General features: G+C 40.0%; 1 protein-coding gene across 1 annotated transcript in view; it reads right to left on the bottom strand.

Annotated features, from left to right (window-relative positions):
- Nucleotides 1-17021, bottom strand: part of pot1 (protection of telomeres 1 homolog) — a 52743-nt gene that overhangs the window by 22669 nt on the left and 13053 nt on the right. The window contains exons 5-10 of the mRNA XM_085359485.1: nucleotides 10160-10267; nucleotides 5730-5801; nucleotides 4714-4837; nucleotides 2768-2898; nucleotides 2285-2581; nucleotides 1282-1437 (exon numbers count right to left, since the gene is read on the bottom strand). Of these exons, the coding sequence (XP_085215611.1) occupies nucleotides 1282-1437; nucleotides 2285-2581; nucleotides 2768-2898; nucleotides 4714-4837; nucleotides 5730-5801; nucleotides 10160-10267 (888 nt within the window). The remainder of the gene's footprint in view (nucleotides 1-1281; nucleotides 1438-2284; nucleotides 2582-2767; nucleotides 2899-4713; nucleotides 4838-5729; nucleotides 5802-10159; nucleotides 10268-17021) is intronic.

Raw genomic sequence — 17021 nt, 5'->3', positions numbered from 1 at the left:
AAAATGATGGATGTAGAGCAAACACTGTGGACACAGCAACAGTTGAAACAGAAGACTCTGCCAAGATTTAATATTAATCTTGGCAGTGACAGACAGAGCTCATTAAGCAGGCAGGTGTGAGCCTGGTTGCTATAGAGCAGGGGTCGGCAACCCTAGGCACGCGTGCTACAGTTGGCACTCGAAGTCTTAACTGATGGCACGGCCATAGCTGGACTGGCCATCGAGCATACCGGGCATTTGCTCGGTGGGTCGATGATTTTTTTTCTTTTTGTAACGGTATAAACAATGAAAGGTGGTGGATTGGCCAGATGTTGGCCGGGGTGTAAAAATAACTCAGTTGTTTGGTGGTAGCTATGGCAGCTTCCACAGATTCAGTAACAACAAGTGGTGGAGGCCAGCAGGTGGATGAGAGAAAGGGGAGGCAGGAGGAGGAGAGACCCGAGGCGACCGCCAGTCCGAGTGTCAGGTGAACTGAACTTCAGGTAAGAAGTTATGACCTGCAGTCTATCTGGGTCAGATATAAACCAAGTTTAGGTGGAGTTTATTTTCGTTGTGCTGACTTTTTACAGTCTGTTACAATAACTCGTACTGCGTACTAGCTAGCATGACAGAGTTTATATACTGCTGGGTGGGTGCTTTGATGTTACTGATAGTGAATTTTATTTTATTCATAAGATTAGTTAGTAGAGTTGCCAATCGTCCCGTAAAAAGACGGAATCGTCCCGTATTCAGAGGAAATATTACGCTTATCTGGCTTATGATAGGAAAAATGAATTGAGACTGTGTCTTTATTAACATTATTACATGTACCAACCATTGTCAGCTTTGTTTTGAGAAGCTACTGTCCCAGTTTGTATGAAGTAAGTAGTCCTGCAGCCATTGTGGCCTTCTGACACATCTAATACCACCTGTGTCCCTTGGTTTCTCTCAGCAGCTCCTCCTTCTGGCTTCATTGTATAAATTTACACGTTCAGTTTTTTCTACTTTCAATTACTTTAATTGCTTCTTTGAGAAGAATAAGGGCTGTTTATGGGGCAGTCAAATGATTGCCTCGTGTGACACCAAAGAAAGCGTAATGCCAATGAAATATTTAATAATCAGCTACCTGCAGTTATAACAGTACCCAAGTGTACTTTGCAAAATATGTTTGTTTGTTTTTATTCACACAGGCTTCCGTACCATATACGCAAAGAGTAAATTAGTAAAGGTAAAGATGAAGATGAATGTGATTTCTGAGGGTAATCACAAGATTTAGCTCTAAGATTATCTATAATCTCTGACCTTCAGTTTTCTAGCCACTTCCACATGGTTGTCATAGACGAGGACATCGGCAATGAGGTTCTCCCTCTCCTTGGAGAAGGACAACTGTCCCTCTGTGACATGTGGCTCAACAATTACCTTCAGCAGAGTGTGAGGACACCTGGTCCCATCCCACACCTGGGAAAATAAAAAAACATGATATAGGTAATGAGCACGACACACATTTTTGACCTGATAAAAGCACAGAAACATGCAGGTGATGCTCATCTAGTCATCTGTCACTCTAATTTTGCAGCATTTTGCAGCCCGTACAGTCTCAAAAAGCTCTATGCCTGAATACAAACATGGTGCCTAAAAAGCAGAAGCAATATCACGCTGTATTGGAATAGAATCATGAAAGAATCACAAAGCCTGAACAGCTATTTGAAAACAGGCATTACTAAATGGAACAGAGAAAGATTATGCATGGTGAGTTGTCACTGGCCTCTTACAACATTAAGGTTCTGGATTTGAAGGTTCTGGTCAGGTGGCACCAACACATGATCCCAAGACTACAAGGATGCAAGTATTCTTCCACCAATTGTCACTTTTGGTGTCTGAGTGAATCACCACATTCCACTGACAGTGTTGATCTTCTTTTTGATGAGGTTTTCTTTTCTTTATCAAATAGCCTGCTATAATTTGAAAAACATATTTTCCTGATTGTATGTGTTGTTGCATAACAAAAGACTCTAGAAGTGGGTGAGAGCTGATTGGCAAGAGCCTGGCGTTTACTGCCAAATCCTATTCAAATTTATCTCCCCCATCACTGGCAGGAAACCAGTCACCACTTACAGCGTAGCTTCTGTTCTCAAACCTGAGGTGTAAAGTAAAACACATCAGTAGCAAAACAAAACACATGAGATCTCTTCCCAGTTGAAGCCACAAGATTACGGATGTTAATTCACGTGGAAAACAAAGGTTAACAAATTCTTTCAAAAACATTCACATGGCATTGAAAAGTGCTTTTCTTCAGGTTTCTTACCCTCAACAAGGTGCAGGTGGTATCAACAGGGGCCTTGGCCAGCAGCTGGCAGGTCAGGTCAAAGTAAGCTTTGGGCTGAACAGCAGACAGTGGGACTGTGCTGGTAACTGAGGCGAAGAGAGCCTGACTGGCAGCCCAGGATCGTAGCTCCTCCACCGTCCGCTGGTCGTCTGGGTCAAAGTGGAATGAACGGCTGGATGTCCGCGGTTCGACCGGTGCACCTTTCACCCCATCAAATGTCACCACAGAAAAACCAAAGGTGTTGACCAGCGTGATGGACTTGTTGAAAACTTGAGCCTGTGTAGACAGATGTAGAATTATTTATTACATTTCACATGAATAAAGATTATTCATCAATACATTAATATTACTATTTATTAATAGAGGTGATTTTGCAATATTTAATTCTCACCTGAAAATTTACAAATCAGTAGGGCAAAATATAGATACTAAACACACTAAATGCACTCTGCAGTCTTGCACCTTAACTCTGTGCATGCGAACAATGTCTCCATTCCGAAAGATTTTGGGATGGTCCTCCAGTTTCTCACAGAAGATGGTGCAGCCAATCTTTTCATTAGAGTGGTCAGTAATCTTCAGGCTAGAGCAGAAATCTGTGAAAAGAGAACTTTATGATATCAGAAAAAAGTGTCTAGTCTACCATAAAAACAATTCAACTGTTTCAGAGACTAGGACAGTAAGCACCAACACTTGTCTTCTTCACCTGTCCCTCCTGAACCTTCCTCCTCAGTGTGTCAAATGTTAAGCTATTCCTTGGGCTTTTTTGGTAATGATACTTCTAATGCAACCTGGCTTTAGCTTTGGAGGCCAAGCTCAGTGAACTGAAGACACAGCTCGACACCTGTGAAAATCCTGTAGCTAGCCAGGTACCTGTAGTAGGTGCAAGCGAAAGCAGTTTAGCTACAGTTTAGCTACTGTCCCCAACAGATTGTCCCAAATAACTGGGAAATCAGACTGGCTGAATGACTGTGAGTAGGAAGGGAAACTATTAAACAGAAGCCCGAAAAGGTTGATTCTGTTCATCTGGACGTAGTGTTTTCAGTAGGAGAAATGTTTCGTCACTCATCCAAGTGACTTTTTCAGTGTCAGCTGACTGCAGGTTTCCCCAATCTTATAAACAGTACATTTTAACAATGACTGAAACCAGCCCACTGATGAACAATGGGCTGGGAGGTCAGTTCCCTGATCATTAATACGCAAATTCTAATGATCACTGATCAAGAACCATTGATCAATGGTCATGAGTACCATTCACAGAGGGTAAAGTAAAGGGAAAGACCATCTCTGAATCGAGGAGGGGGTCTAAGGGTACATTTTTCACCATCTTACAATGCTGTGATTGCAGCCATTCCCCAACTCTCTTTTGGAGAGGAGGCTTCAGCCCCTGCTTTCCATCCAATTGGTTAAAAATAAAATGTTTATTTTTATGTTAATTTTGTTGCACGTGAAAACCTTTGTTGTCATTTTTAACTATATTCGATGGCCTCTTGGCTGTCTTGCAACAGTGTCAGCATGGGAATAATCACTGCCAAGAATAGCAATAAAAAATAACTTAATTTGATTTTTTGTGGTTCATTTATTCACTCAATCTTTTTGTGAATTCCTTTGTGCTTTGTGTTCATAAATCATGCCAATACTCAAACCACGAGTATTGATTTCACTCACCTGTAAATAAGCAAGCCTCTATACATGCTACATAAGAGACTTTCTTTAGAAATGGAAGTAATAAAGAACTATGAAAACACTTTAGTGCACATAAAATTGTATTATTTGAAAGTTTTGCATATAGTATCAAAAGTAAAAATAATTATTTTGCAGAAAAATGTCCTCCATCAGTGTTATATTTAGTCTATAACTGACTGCAAAAGTATAGTTTGGATATAATAAAGGCATGAATGAAGATGAATTGATAGAATAAAAGTGGTTTAACTTTAGTTAAAAGTCTTACAGAAAGTTGAGTTTAACATAGTTTGATCCATCTTAAAGTTACGGTGAATTAATAAAGAAAAACCATGACGCCAAAATTCTTTACCTGAAGTTTACAATGGGATGCCAGGGGCTCAAGATCTGAGGGGGTTCTTTTTATGTTTAAATAATTCTTTGAGAGAGACGCAAAAGTGGATGCTCAGAGGGCTTCATAGACAGGTTAGAGTGAATAAGTTCATACAGGACAGCAAACCTGTTTCTGAGCTGCAGATCACGTGGTCGGGGAGATGAAGAGCTTCTGTTTTTAATGCCAGACATTGCCACAAACATCGATAGAAGATGAATGCATTTTTTGACGAAGGCTACTACGGAAACAAATAGCCTGCTGAGTGAAGCTACTTAAGTAGCAACTAGCACAGCTTTATCCACCTTATCTTCTGGTTAAAAGTCCAACTAAACTCTGATATGGGTTCCTTACTGACCTGTACCACGGCTCTTAAAAGGCTGTTTGAAGAACACCACTACACCATACACATTGACAACAGATCCAGCTTTCAAGCTGTCCAGTTTGGCATATGTGTACTTTGGAGCCTTGGCTGAAGAAAGCTGAGGAGAAGCAAAACTGTGTTAAAACACCAATATGAGCATGTTAACATTCAGCCACAGACACGCCGACAGATCATGTCAATTCTGCACTGATAAATTCTGCAACTTAATACATGTCCTGTATTTGAGGTGTTAAATGCTACTACCTACAATTATACAAAAACAAGTATCTGTTCATTTCTGACATCTTCCTTGTGCTCCTTTAATATTTTGTATTATGACTGAAGACAACTGAGCAAGTCCCAGAAGCAGCCACTGTGAACAGCCATCGTTGAACAGAGGGGATGGCTTAAGATGCCAAAAATCCAGACTTTCTGTACAAAATCAGCTTTAGGTTTTAAGGCTTCTGAATATTGTCATTTAGACAATTAAACAATTAACTGTGTAATTTGAGGGTTTTTTTTAAGCATTTTGGCTTTAGCTAAAAATATACTTATTATCATCATCTGCTGATTTGTACATGTTTTAAGCCATTTGTGAAAACAGCAATAGCAAGCTTTAAGGATTGGAACTGACACAAGTTTAGCAATTTCAATTCCATTACAGATATCACTGATCGATTCGATTCCTTATTGATTCACTTATCGATTGTCATTGTGTTCTCATTAACTGACCAAGAATTTCAAGGAATTGGAATACTGAGAACCGGTTTTCTGCAAGACCCGGTTCACTTCCAATCCCTAGCAAGCAGTTATTCAAAGCTCGATTTTTAAAGGCTTAAAGAAGCTGTTAAACAATGACAAATAGGCAGACACAAAAGTCTGGGGACATCCCAATTCACGGAAGGGTATGTTAGGACAGCCCTTAAATGACATAAAGCATTCTGACAGCTACCAGACCTCCAAGACACACTCCAGCAATCTCTATAACTAAACAGGATACTCATTCTGACCTCAGCAGAGACTGGGGATCTCCTTTTGTTGGCTGGTGGGGATCTGGGGTTAGGAAGCACTGGACACAACACCTAAAAGGAGACAGGAGAAAGAGGTGAGGTGAGGTGCTTTAGTGATTTTTTTCCCCCCCCTACGTTATAAGGCCTTTTGTCAATTTAAGACTAATAAATGTTTAAGATGATTTTGAAGACCTTGTTGGACGTCATCAAAATGGATTTTAATGAACTGTTAACATGACTTTATATGACCTCTATAAAGTTTCCTGTACATCTCCTTGGCAGACATAATGCCATGTGATTTGCAATGCAACAGCATTAAGATATACGGCAAATTTAGAGTCACCAGGTAACCTCAAGTGCATATCTTTGGATTGTAGGAGGACATGCAGAACAGTAGTAGTCACATTAGTAAAGCATGTGTGATTAAATGTTACTTATTAATAACAGCAAATGTAATGTTTTAGTTAAGGGGTCGGCAACCCTAGGCATGCGTGCCACAGTTGGCACGTGAAGGCTTAACTGATGGCACGACCATGGCTGGACTGGCCATCGAGCATACCGGGCATTTGCTGGGTGGCCCGATTTTTTTTTTTTTTGTAACGGTATAAACAATAAAAGGTGGTGGATTGGCCAGATGCTGGCCGGTGTGTTGTTTGGTGGTGGCATCGCAGACCTTCCACAGATTCAGTAAAATTAACAAGTGGTGGAGGCCAGCAGGTGGATGAGGGAGATCGGAGGCAGGAGGAGGAGAGCCCCGAGGCAGCTGCCGGTCCACGTATCAGGTGAACTGAACTTCAGGTAAGAAGTTATGACCTGCAGTCTATCTGTGTCAGATATAAACCAAGTTTAGGTGGAGTTTATTTTCGTTGTGCTGACATTTTACAGTCAGTTACAATAACTCGTACTGCGTACTAGCTAGCATGACGGAGTTTCTATACAGCTGGGTGGGTGCTATGTTGTTACTGATAGTGAACTTTATTTTATTCATAAGGTTAGTTAGTTGAGTTGCCAACCGTCCCGTAAAAAGACGGAATCGTCCCGCATTCAGAGAAATTATTACGCGTTTCGTGTTGAGCTGAGAGGGGACGCAGTTTGTCCTGGACTTCAGCTACAATGAAAAAGACACAAAGCTGGAATTATTCTTTGTCTTTGCTGCACAGCTGCCTCTTCCCCTCTCATTCTCTCCCCTCTCTCTCCTGTTGCTACTGAAACTGATCAATGATCAGCTGATCAGCTTTTCTCTCTTGTTTGTTTATCGCCCACTTTGCGCCAGAAAGAAGATACCGCCAGATGTCGCGCTAAACAACAGCAGCACGTTTAAGCTTGATCAGCTGTTTTTAGAATTTATTTAATATTAATTTCTAGTATCAGCTGATGTTTGCTGGAGCCACAGCTGTAAAGCTGCTGGTCATGATGTTGGTTTGGATATGTGGTGAGAGGGAAACATGAGGATGAAACCAGGAGATGTCCTTACTGGATCATCAGAGCTGAACAGGTGATGGAGAAACAGGTTTACCTTTTAGGTGACATGAATGAGTTGAAGGGAAGTTATGAACGGTTTCTGAGAGACAAATAACACCAGGATCCTTTTCTAAGTAGCTGACAGCTGGTAACTGTGCAGGGGCAGGTCTAGCAAAGTTTTGCCAGGGGGCCAGGTAGGGCATTAACGGGGAAAGGGGGGCACAAAGAAATACTTTTCTTTCTTATTCTCATTTAAAATGTTATTAAATAATTATCTGAAGCTTACAACCAAAGTTTTTATCTGATGTAAAATGTAGAGAAATCATACATATACCAACAAGACTGTACATCCCTGTCACAACAGTGTTTGTTTTCATTCAAAGGCTTTATGGTTTTTTTTTTCTTACATTTTATTTTTGCATTTAAATTAAACATAACATGCTTATACAAAATCAACCAAGAACAATTACTGTTTTTAACATTTGTGAATTTATAAGCATGAAAGGAAAAAAAAAAGAAAGGAAAAAAGAAGAAAAAGAAGAGGAAGAAAAAAACAAAAAAAACAAAACAAAATAATTCACGCGGAGTGTGAGGCATGAATTATGATCAGTTATTTTTTTAAGAATTCTAGAAATGGTTGCCAAATCATACAAAAACTCGCCAGTTTCCCCTCTCTATCAAATCTTATCTGCTCCACCCTGGCCACAGACACCATCTCATTAAGCCACCTGTTAAAACACGGGGCCGAAGAAGACCGCCACTGTAAAAGAATAAGTTTCTTTGCAGCCAGCATACCCATTGTAATTATCTGTTTTTGTGAAAAGGAAAAAGATTCGACTGATGCAAATGATCCAAGTATAGCCAATGTACCATCACGTGGTACTTTTTTCCTAAATTGGTTTGAAAACCACATAAAAATCCGGCTCCAAAAAGCATTCAAAACCGGGCAATGCCAAAATAAATGTGCAAGGGAACCTTCACCGACTTTACATCTGTCACATAAGGGGGATACAGAATTATAGATCCGGTTAAGTTTAAGTTTAGAAAAGTGTAGTCTATGAATGACTTTAAACTGGATTAGTTTATATCTGGCATTTATTGAGCCTTTCTGAATATTGGACAAACAATTTGACCATTGGTCTTCCGACAGAGGGACCCCGAGGTCTTCAGCCCATGTTTTCTTAATTCGGTCGGAATCAACTGGGATTGTAAAGCACTTAACAAACTGAGATATCAAATGTTTAAAATCTGCTTTCCGAATTATATCAAAGTAAGTATGACTTCGTGACTTCAGTGGAAAGTCTGAAAAGTTTTGTTGAACAAAATTCCTTATTTGAAGATAACGAAAAAAATGTGATTGAGGTAATTGAAACTTTTCTTGAAGTTGAAGGAAGGACATAAATTTGTCATCTGTATATAAGTCCTCAATGTATTTCAATCCCTTTTCCCCCCATTCTAAAAACACCCTATCCATTTTACCTGGTTTAAACAAGTAGTTACAAAGGCTTTATGGTTTTAATACCTGGTGGGCCAGTCTTTAGTCAAAATGCCCGGGCTGATTTTTCACACACAGTGAATTAATCTGAGAAGGTGCATTAAAAAATAATTGGCCGCGCCAGCGGTGCACATCGCAAATTAGCTCGCATAGACACATTAGTTGTGCCTCTTCTTAATGACGGTATCTTAACTAACAACCCCAAGTACCAGATTCAACTTGTAATTGGCTAAAAATCACTTAGCCTACTGGTGAGAGGGACGTTGTTAGCTTTCCACATTTCGACACTTCAAATGCTTCAGGAGCTTTCCGCTCAGCACAGCATCAGCACCACGGAAATACAGAGATACATCCGTAGACAGAATTCACAAGATGTTTTTGGAACTTTCAGGTGTATGGACCAATGTTTTATTTTCTGATCAAACCAGAAATCTTTAATGAGCAGTTAGATTTGTCTCGCATTAACTGGCTGAGTTAATGCCAGTTAATGCAACATCGAAGCAGCTGGAATCCACAGCTGTGCGTGTTCATGGAGCTTGCATTTTCACCTGCTGTGCATCACTACCTAACAAGTTTAACTGTCTTCAGAACATTGCAGAGGCCTTATTGACAGTATTTGGCTCTACATATCTGTGTGAGCAGATTTTCTCTCACATGAGTGTCCTCAGGTAGCCGTCTGAATGCTGGACACTTGGAGACCTGAGTCTCTGAGTGGGAGACCAGAGATCAGAGTGTATTAACAAACATGCCATATTGGCCCAGTTTATTTTTCTTATCATTGTTGTGAGGAGACCATAAATAGCATTTGTATTTTCTGTTGTACAGTTCATTTGCTGTTATGGAGTCTTTGTTATGGATAAAAAGTGTCTTTTTTTTGTTTCAAAATAGCTGATAACTATTCGCTGATAGCTGCCAACATCTGCGAACAAATATAATTCTATAAAGTGGTTCTATATAGTGTGTAACTGTTAAGACAGAGCGTTATTAAATTTATTGCTAATGCAATCATATGGCACATTGACTTCAGAGGAAATTTTAAATGGCACTCATCATCAGAAAGGTTGCCGACCCCTGTTTCAGTTAATATTATAATCTTGATTATTTATGATGAAACATCATGGAGTTATTGAACTTAAAAATAATTTTATAATATATATATATATATATATATATATATTTTGTTTTTAATTTTTTGTTACATTAGTCCCTTTTACTTTTGTCACCCAATGTCAGCTGACATAGGCTTCAGCCCTCGAAAACCATATATTGGACAAGTAGTTAAGAAAATTGATGTAGGGATGATTAGTGTTGCTTTTTAAACACGAAAATATATGAGTCAACATATATAAAAAGTTCTGAAGAATAAATTAAAGACAGGGAGCATCAAAGAACTGTCAAATTGTGAATATGAAACAGAATTTTTGCATTAATGCCTAATGCTAATGTATACATTATATTAGTTACTGGTCCTTACATAAATGCAGGCTCCATCTTCTGTTAGCAGCAGGTTACAGGGGTGCAGATTGTCCTTATGAACTGTGGGAGATTTGCCCACAGTGAAGCCAGAGGCCACCACTACATCCTGTAAGAAAACACAAGATTAAAAAAACAATAACAGGAGAAATCAGAAATTTAAACCCAGAGAGCTGAGAGACAAATCATGCAACTTTTCTTCCAGAGGGAGAATTGGAGCAGCAAATATTGCGCCCTGAGAGACTTTTGTGTTGGGAGCAAGACGTCAACACATCCCACAGATGATAAGCTGGTGAGAAAAGTGTAGATTGTTTGGCATGTCAGCTACCCCAATATGGCTTCAAAGCCTCCCCTCAGGGCTGACAAGGGGACAGCAGATACTCTGAATAATCATGTTACAGAGACACAGCCTGACAAAATCTTTGGGATATATGGCTGAGTGCAACAGCTCAAGCTGTGATGACTTCCAGCCTTTAACAAGCTTTATGGGAGCTTTGAGTTCCATGAAAATGCTACTGTGAGGAAACCAAAAACATAGTGATATGCAGCTGGGGAGGATTATCGTTGATGTACTCAATGTCTCTGCCCTGGACACAAACAAATTCAACTCTGCAAAAATGTCACAGATGTTATACAGTACAGTATCATAGCAGACTGTCACAGTGAGCTGGAGCAAAACTGACAGGAGCTAACCGAGATATTTTAGTGTTACACTTGAAACGTGAGGAACTAATCAGGTGAACAGAACAGAACTCACCATTAAAGTCTACTCTTTAAAGCTATTTAAAGTGTTAAAATCCAGTCTTTAATATTACCAAATGGAGACATGTCCTGGAGACATGACAAGTCTTTGCTCTTTGCAAATATTTGTTATTACAATAAAATAAAATTCATAAGATAACATTGATAACGTATACTTTATACTATTGTATTTTTTAGAGCATAAGATTCCATTACTTCAACCAATCAAAGACACAAACACAACTCACCACTGATTTCTTCAAATACTCTATGTGCAAAGTGATTCAGCTAATCAAAACAAAAAAGAAATAATTTTATATTCATCCACAAATCACACGAATGCCCCTCAGCTCATTACACATTTAAGTAACAGGTTTTATGAAAGAAAATTATAATTTCCATTAGGGGTGGGCGATAGAAACGATGTACGATAGAAACGATATAAATTTGGCCAATGATAGAGATTTTGACTATACCGTGATAGGGCATGTTGATGATGCCATCACGCTGTGCCTGTTTTGATCGAAAGCATCGCAGCAGGTAAAACCATTATCATCTGCAAATTATGCCGATCGACAGTCATAGCAAAGAGATGAAGCACTTTTGAAATACGGGGAAAGGCAAAAACTGCGCTTCCTCCACTTCCGTAACATTGATTCATTAATGTTGAATTCTCTCGCAGCTGCTCTATTCCCATGTTGTTGCAGTATATTAATAACTAACCTCGTATTGTGGATGAATAATCTCAGTTGTTCTCCTGACTGAAGTTTGGCCCGTGTACAGCATCCTGCTATGCAATTGCATTTGTCCCTGACCACCAGAATCCCTCACGTTAACTTTTAATGAGTGGGAAAAAAAAAGTTGGTGTTCATCCTCCAGCTTCACTGTGCTAATGTTATGCTAACGTAGCTGTGTCGCTAGCAATCACGTAGCACAACATTATATACCAGGTAGTCCAACTTCAGTAACCCTGGAAACGCCACTGCTGTTTAGTTTTCTGTCTTCATTATTTTGGAAGTGGTATCAGAGCTGAACGTTTTAATTAGTTTCAAAAATCTCTCAGTCAGAACATGGTATGTCATGTTTAGGTGGAAACTAGCAAGCTAACTTCCCGTTAACTTGTAACTCCGTTAAATTTAATAAATTCTGTTTTCATGGATGCATGGATGTTAAACTTAATTGTTACACCTGGTAAAGCAGCAATGCTGATGATTTTATTAAAGATGGAAGAATTTAGACTTTTTAACTCTCAGTGTTCGTTTGACTTTGGGACCTGAAGCGGACGGAGTTTTGGACCCAGATTACTCCGCGAAGCTCCTCACTACGGCAGCCGTAATGCTCTGACAATCCATCAAAACATTTTTAAACAGATTTCTGCACGTCAAAAATCGGTTCGAGGTCAGTAAGCACAACCAGAATTCACACATAAGGCACACTCGATTTTTGAGAAAATTAAAGGATTTTAAGTGTGCCTTATAGTGTGGAAAATATGTTATACAGAAGAAAAGAATATATCGCGGTATATATCGTAACCGCACGTGCTTCAAATTATATCGCAATATGGATTTTAGACCATATCGCCCAGCCCTAATTTCCATTTGGAAATAACATAATACAACTCATTACAAAAATTGTTCCTCATTCAACACTCTGTAAGTGTCAGTTCTTAGTTTCAAATGAGCAGGGTATTGAACACCCTCTCTTTGGTGGGAATGAAAAACTCCCTTTTAACAGGAAAAAACCTCTGGCAGAATCAGGCTCAGAGAGGGGCGGCCATCTGCCACGACCGGTTGGCGGTGAGAAGAGGAAGACAGGACAAAAGACATTGTATGGGAGAGCCAGTGATTAATCATAATAATTAGACCAAGATAAAAGATGGGTGAGGGTCGGCAGTTTCTAAACCAATCATCTGCCAGTATTCCTTAAATGTATTTACTGTAGGGGTTAGTCTTTAATGAATAAAAGTATTTTTTTTTTATAAAGTAACATCATAGATAAATTGAATAACTTCAGAAATAACAAAAAAAATATTATTATGGATAGTTTCATTTGGTCTCTCACAGTTGTGGCAATCATTGGCAAATCCCAAACCCTGCATTTAAGTGTTCACTAAAGACTAATAACAACTCACTAATAACAGCTAGAACAGCTCAAATAAAACCAAAGCCAAATCTTTTTGGTCAAAAATGCAATATGGCTTGTGTTCCTTAGACTTCGTGAAGACATTTGATGTGAACATATATTTTAACATTTTTTTCTAAATGGTGTGATGAGCCTCCTAATCTATTTTGTTAGGTTATGTCACTCATGGAAGGAACGAGGAATTTCTAGCCAACTGGTTGTCATCAGGAGCTAATAATAAAGGCCATTATAAAGCACTGACATGTTTTTCTCTTGCTGCTCCTCACATGGTAAACAGCCTCCCAGTCTGATAGACCCTCAAGCAAACACCTCACCACTGTTTACTGATTTATGACCCGTTTCTACCTTTTGCAAATAAAATAGTTAATGCGTAACTTAGTTGTGTGGCCTCCCAATTTTGTTGCAAAGTAGAGCCACTTGTAACACTGGCAAACAGTACTGACTGGAAATAGCAAATATACAGTTAAATATTTGGACACAGATCCCTTTTTTCTAATTTTGATTCTGTACATTAACACAGTAAATTTTAGGTAAACAACTCAGATGCAGTTGCGGTTTGGCTTTAATTCAGTGGGCTGGACAAAAAGATTGCACCAAAAATGTGGGGAACTAAAGCAATTTTTTAAACACAATCCCTTCATTTCAGTGACATCACCAGATGTTGGGTTTCCTCCTTTCTAATGCTCTGCCAGCCTTTACTGCAGCAGCTTTCAGTTGCTGTTTGTTTCTGGGCCTTTCTATCGAAAGTTTAACCTTCAACAAGTGAAATGCTCAGTTGGGATCAGGTGACTGACTTGGCCATTTAAGAATATTCCACTACTTTGCTTTAATAAACTCATGGGTTGCTTTGGCTGTATGTTTTGGGACATTGTTCATCTGTATAATGAAACTCCTTTATCAATTTGACTGCATTTAGCTCAATTTGAGCAGACAGTATGTCAGACAGACACCTCAGAATTCATTCAGCTGCTTCTGTCCTGTGTCACATCATCAACTCTTTCATGCATGATTTATGATAACCTCATCTTTAGCCATGAAAAGATGAATAATTAGGGATTAAATAACAATAATTACAATGAAACATGTCATATATCTATAGTAACATTAAACGACCAGTGGATGGCAGGGTATTGAGTGACACATCAGTGTCCAATGTAGTGGTTTATGTACAAGTATACCATCAACACTGACACAAGTACAATAAAAACAGTCTTTGAATAGCTGTCCACTGTAGTGACCACTATGCATGAAAGGGTTAATAAACACTAGTGTCGATGGCAGCCATACATGCCCAAACCATCGCACTGCCTTCGCTGTGTTTATGATGTGGTATGCTTTGGATCGTGAGCTGTTCTACACCTTTTCCAAACTTTTTTCTTGCCATCATTCTAGTAGAGGTTGATCTTGATTTCATCTGTACAAAGAATGTTTTTCCAGAACTGTGCTGGCTTTTTTAGATGTTTCTAACAAAACCACTCCTTAGTTTTTCAATGTAAATAATAGAGGTGGGAATCACCATACATCCCACGATACGATATTATCACAATACTCAACGCACGATACGATATTATTGCAATTTTTTTAAATATTTTGCGATATTCAGATTCTGTACATAAAGGTAAACTTTATCAATATTCATTTTATCTAATATCAAAGTCTCACACTCAGTCTTTCTCTCATTTCAGTCAGTTTTATTGTTGACAAACTTGAACGGTTTGTATTACAGTCTAGTCCAACTTAACTGAATGCAACCATCTGGTATAGCTATTCTGAACTATGCAATTTATGAAAACTACCGTATTTTCACGACCATAAGGCGCACTTAAAAGTCTTAGATTTTCTTCAAAAAGTACGGCGCGCCCTATAGCGCAGTGCGCCCTGTGTGTTGTAAGGAGGACGTAGTAGAGAACACCATGAGAACGCTAAAGGGTGAAGTGTGGGCGCAACCCTGAAAATGGCAAAGAGACAGGCTTATGAAGCACAGTTTAAACTGAAGGCCATCAGCTACGCGGAGGAACATGGAAATCGAGCAGCGGCGAGAGAATTTAAGATTAACGAATCGATGGTTCGCAAATGGAGGAAGCTAGAAAACAAGCTCCGGCAGGTCAAGAAAACGCAGCTGAGTTTCCGCGGACATAAGGCGAGGTGGCCCGAGTTGGAGGAAAGACTCGAGCGGTGGATCATCGAGCAAAGAACGAGCGGGAGAAGCGTTTCGACGGTCACCATTCGGCTAAAAGCAGTTTCACTTTCACTTTTTATGAAACGGTGCCATTTTTCCATCCGGACCAGGACTACGGTAGCGCAGCAACTTCCAGCGGATTATAAGGGAAAGCTGGCCATCTTCTGCTCCTACTGCAGCAAACACATCGGCGACAAAAACATCCAGCCCAGCCACATCACAAACATGGACGAGGTCCCGCTCACTTTTGACATCCCGGTGAGTCACACTGTGGAGAAGAAGGGGACCAGCACGCTAGCGATACGCACAACGGGGCACGAAAAGTCTTCTTTTACCGTTGTGCTTGGCTGCCATGCTAATGGACAGAAACTGCCGCCTATGGTGATTTTTAAGAGAAAGACTTTGCCTAAAGAGAAGTTTCCAGCAGGAATCATCATTAAGGCAAATGAAAAGGGCTGGATGGATGAGGAAATGATGAAAGAGTGGCTGAGGGAGGTGTATGTAAGGAGACCAGGTGGTTTTTTCCACGCATCACCATCGCTCTTAATCTGTGACTCTATGCGTGCCCATCTCACAGCCGATGTGAAAAAACTAGTGAAACAAAGGAACTGTGAGCTTGCTGTCATTCCGGGAGGCCTGACAAAGGAATTCCAACCGCTGGACATCGGTGTGAACCGCCCGTTCAAAGTAAGGCTGCGAGCGGCCTGGGAGCGATGGATGACCGGTGGAGACCACAGTTTCACTAAGAGTGGAAGGCAGCGCCGGGCGAGTTACGCCACAATTTGCCAATGGATTGTAGATGCTTGGGCTAACATGTCTGCTGGCACTGTTGTTCGAGCTTTCGCAAAAGCCGGCATCGTTTCCGAGGAGCCGCACGGCACGGAAAGTGACTCTGACAGTGAAGAAAGTGAACCTGGCATGTTTGATGGAGATTTAGCGCAGCTGTTCAATTCAGACACAGAGGATGAGGACTTTGATGGGTTTGATTGATGATAAAAATGTGAGTACCAAACTTTGTTTTGCTCCTGCTTTATTTTTAAATACGCACACTTGTATGCTTGTCTGTTGTTGATGATGACGATTACTGGTAATAAAAATGTGAGTAAGGTACCGAACTCAGGTTTGCTCCCGCTTTATTTTTAAATACGCATACGGTACTTGTATGCGCCCTATGGTCCAGTGCGCCTTATGTGTGTGTTAAATACAGTAATGGCACACATAACTGAGACTGCGCCTTTTAGTACAGTGCGTCTTATGGTCGTGATAATACGGTATGCAACTGTACGGTATTCAGCAACTGAAGAATTTGAAAGTAAATTAAAACAAAATATAATTTTACATTAAATAAAAAAGTTTTAAACTTAATTAAAATAAAACATGTCTTAAATTAAAATAAGTAAACTGTCATGTTTACCGTGGCTCAGGGGGTTAGGGAATCGCATCTGTAACCGGAAGGTCGCCGGTTCGATCCCTGGGCTCTCTGTCCTGGTTGTTGTGTCCCTGGGCAAGACACTTTACCCTACTTGCCTACTGGTGTTGGCCAGAGGGGCCGATGGCGCGATATGGCAGCCTCGCTTCTGTCAGTCTGCCCCAGGGCAGCTGTGGCTACAACTGTAGCTTGCCTACACCAGTGTATGAATGTGAGAGTGAATGAATAGTGGTATTGTAAAGCGCTTTGGGTGCCTTGAAAAGCGCTATATAAATCCAATCCATTATTATTATTTATTGCTGCCAAAAAACAAGTTAAACACATTTGGACAGTGTCAGGATTCTTGCTCAGAAAAAGGATCAACATGCTCTG

Source organism: Diplotaxodon limnothrissa, linkage group LG7 (genome assembly GCF_057381915.1).
Source record: "Diplotaxodon limnothrissa isolate DT_005_m linkage group LG7, D_limnothrissa_male_GT1.1, whole genome shotgun sequence".
Lineage (NCBI taxonomy): Eukaryota > Metazoa > Chordata > Actinopteri > Cichliformes > Cichlidae > Diplotaxodon > Diplotaxodon limnothrissa.
The sequence above is the reverse complement of the archived record's forward strand: the minus strand, read 5'-3'. Positions and strand labels throughout refer to the sequence as shown.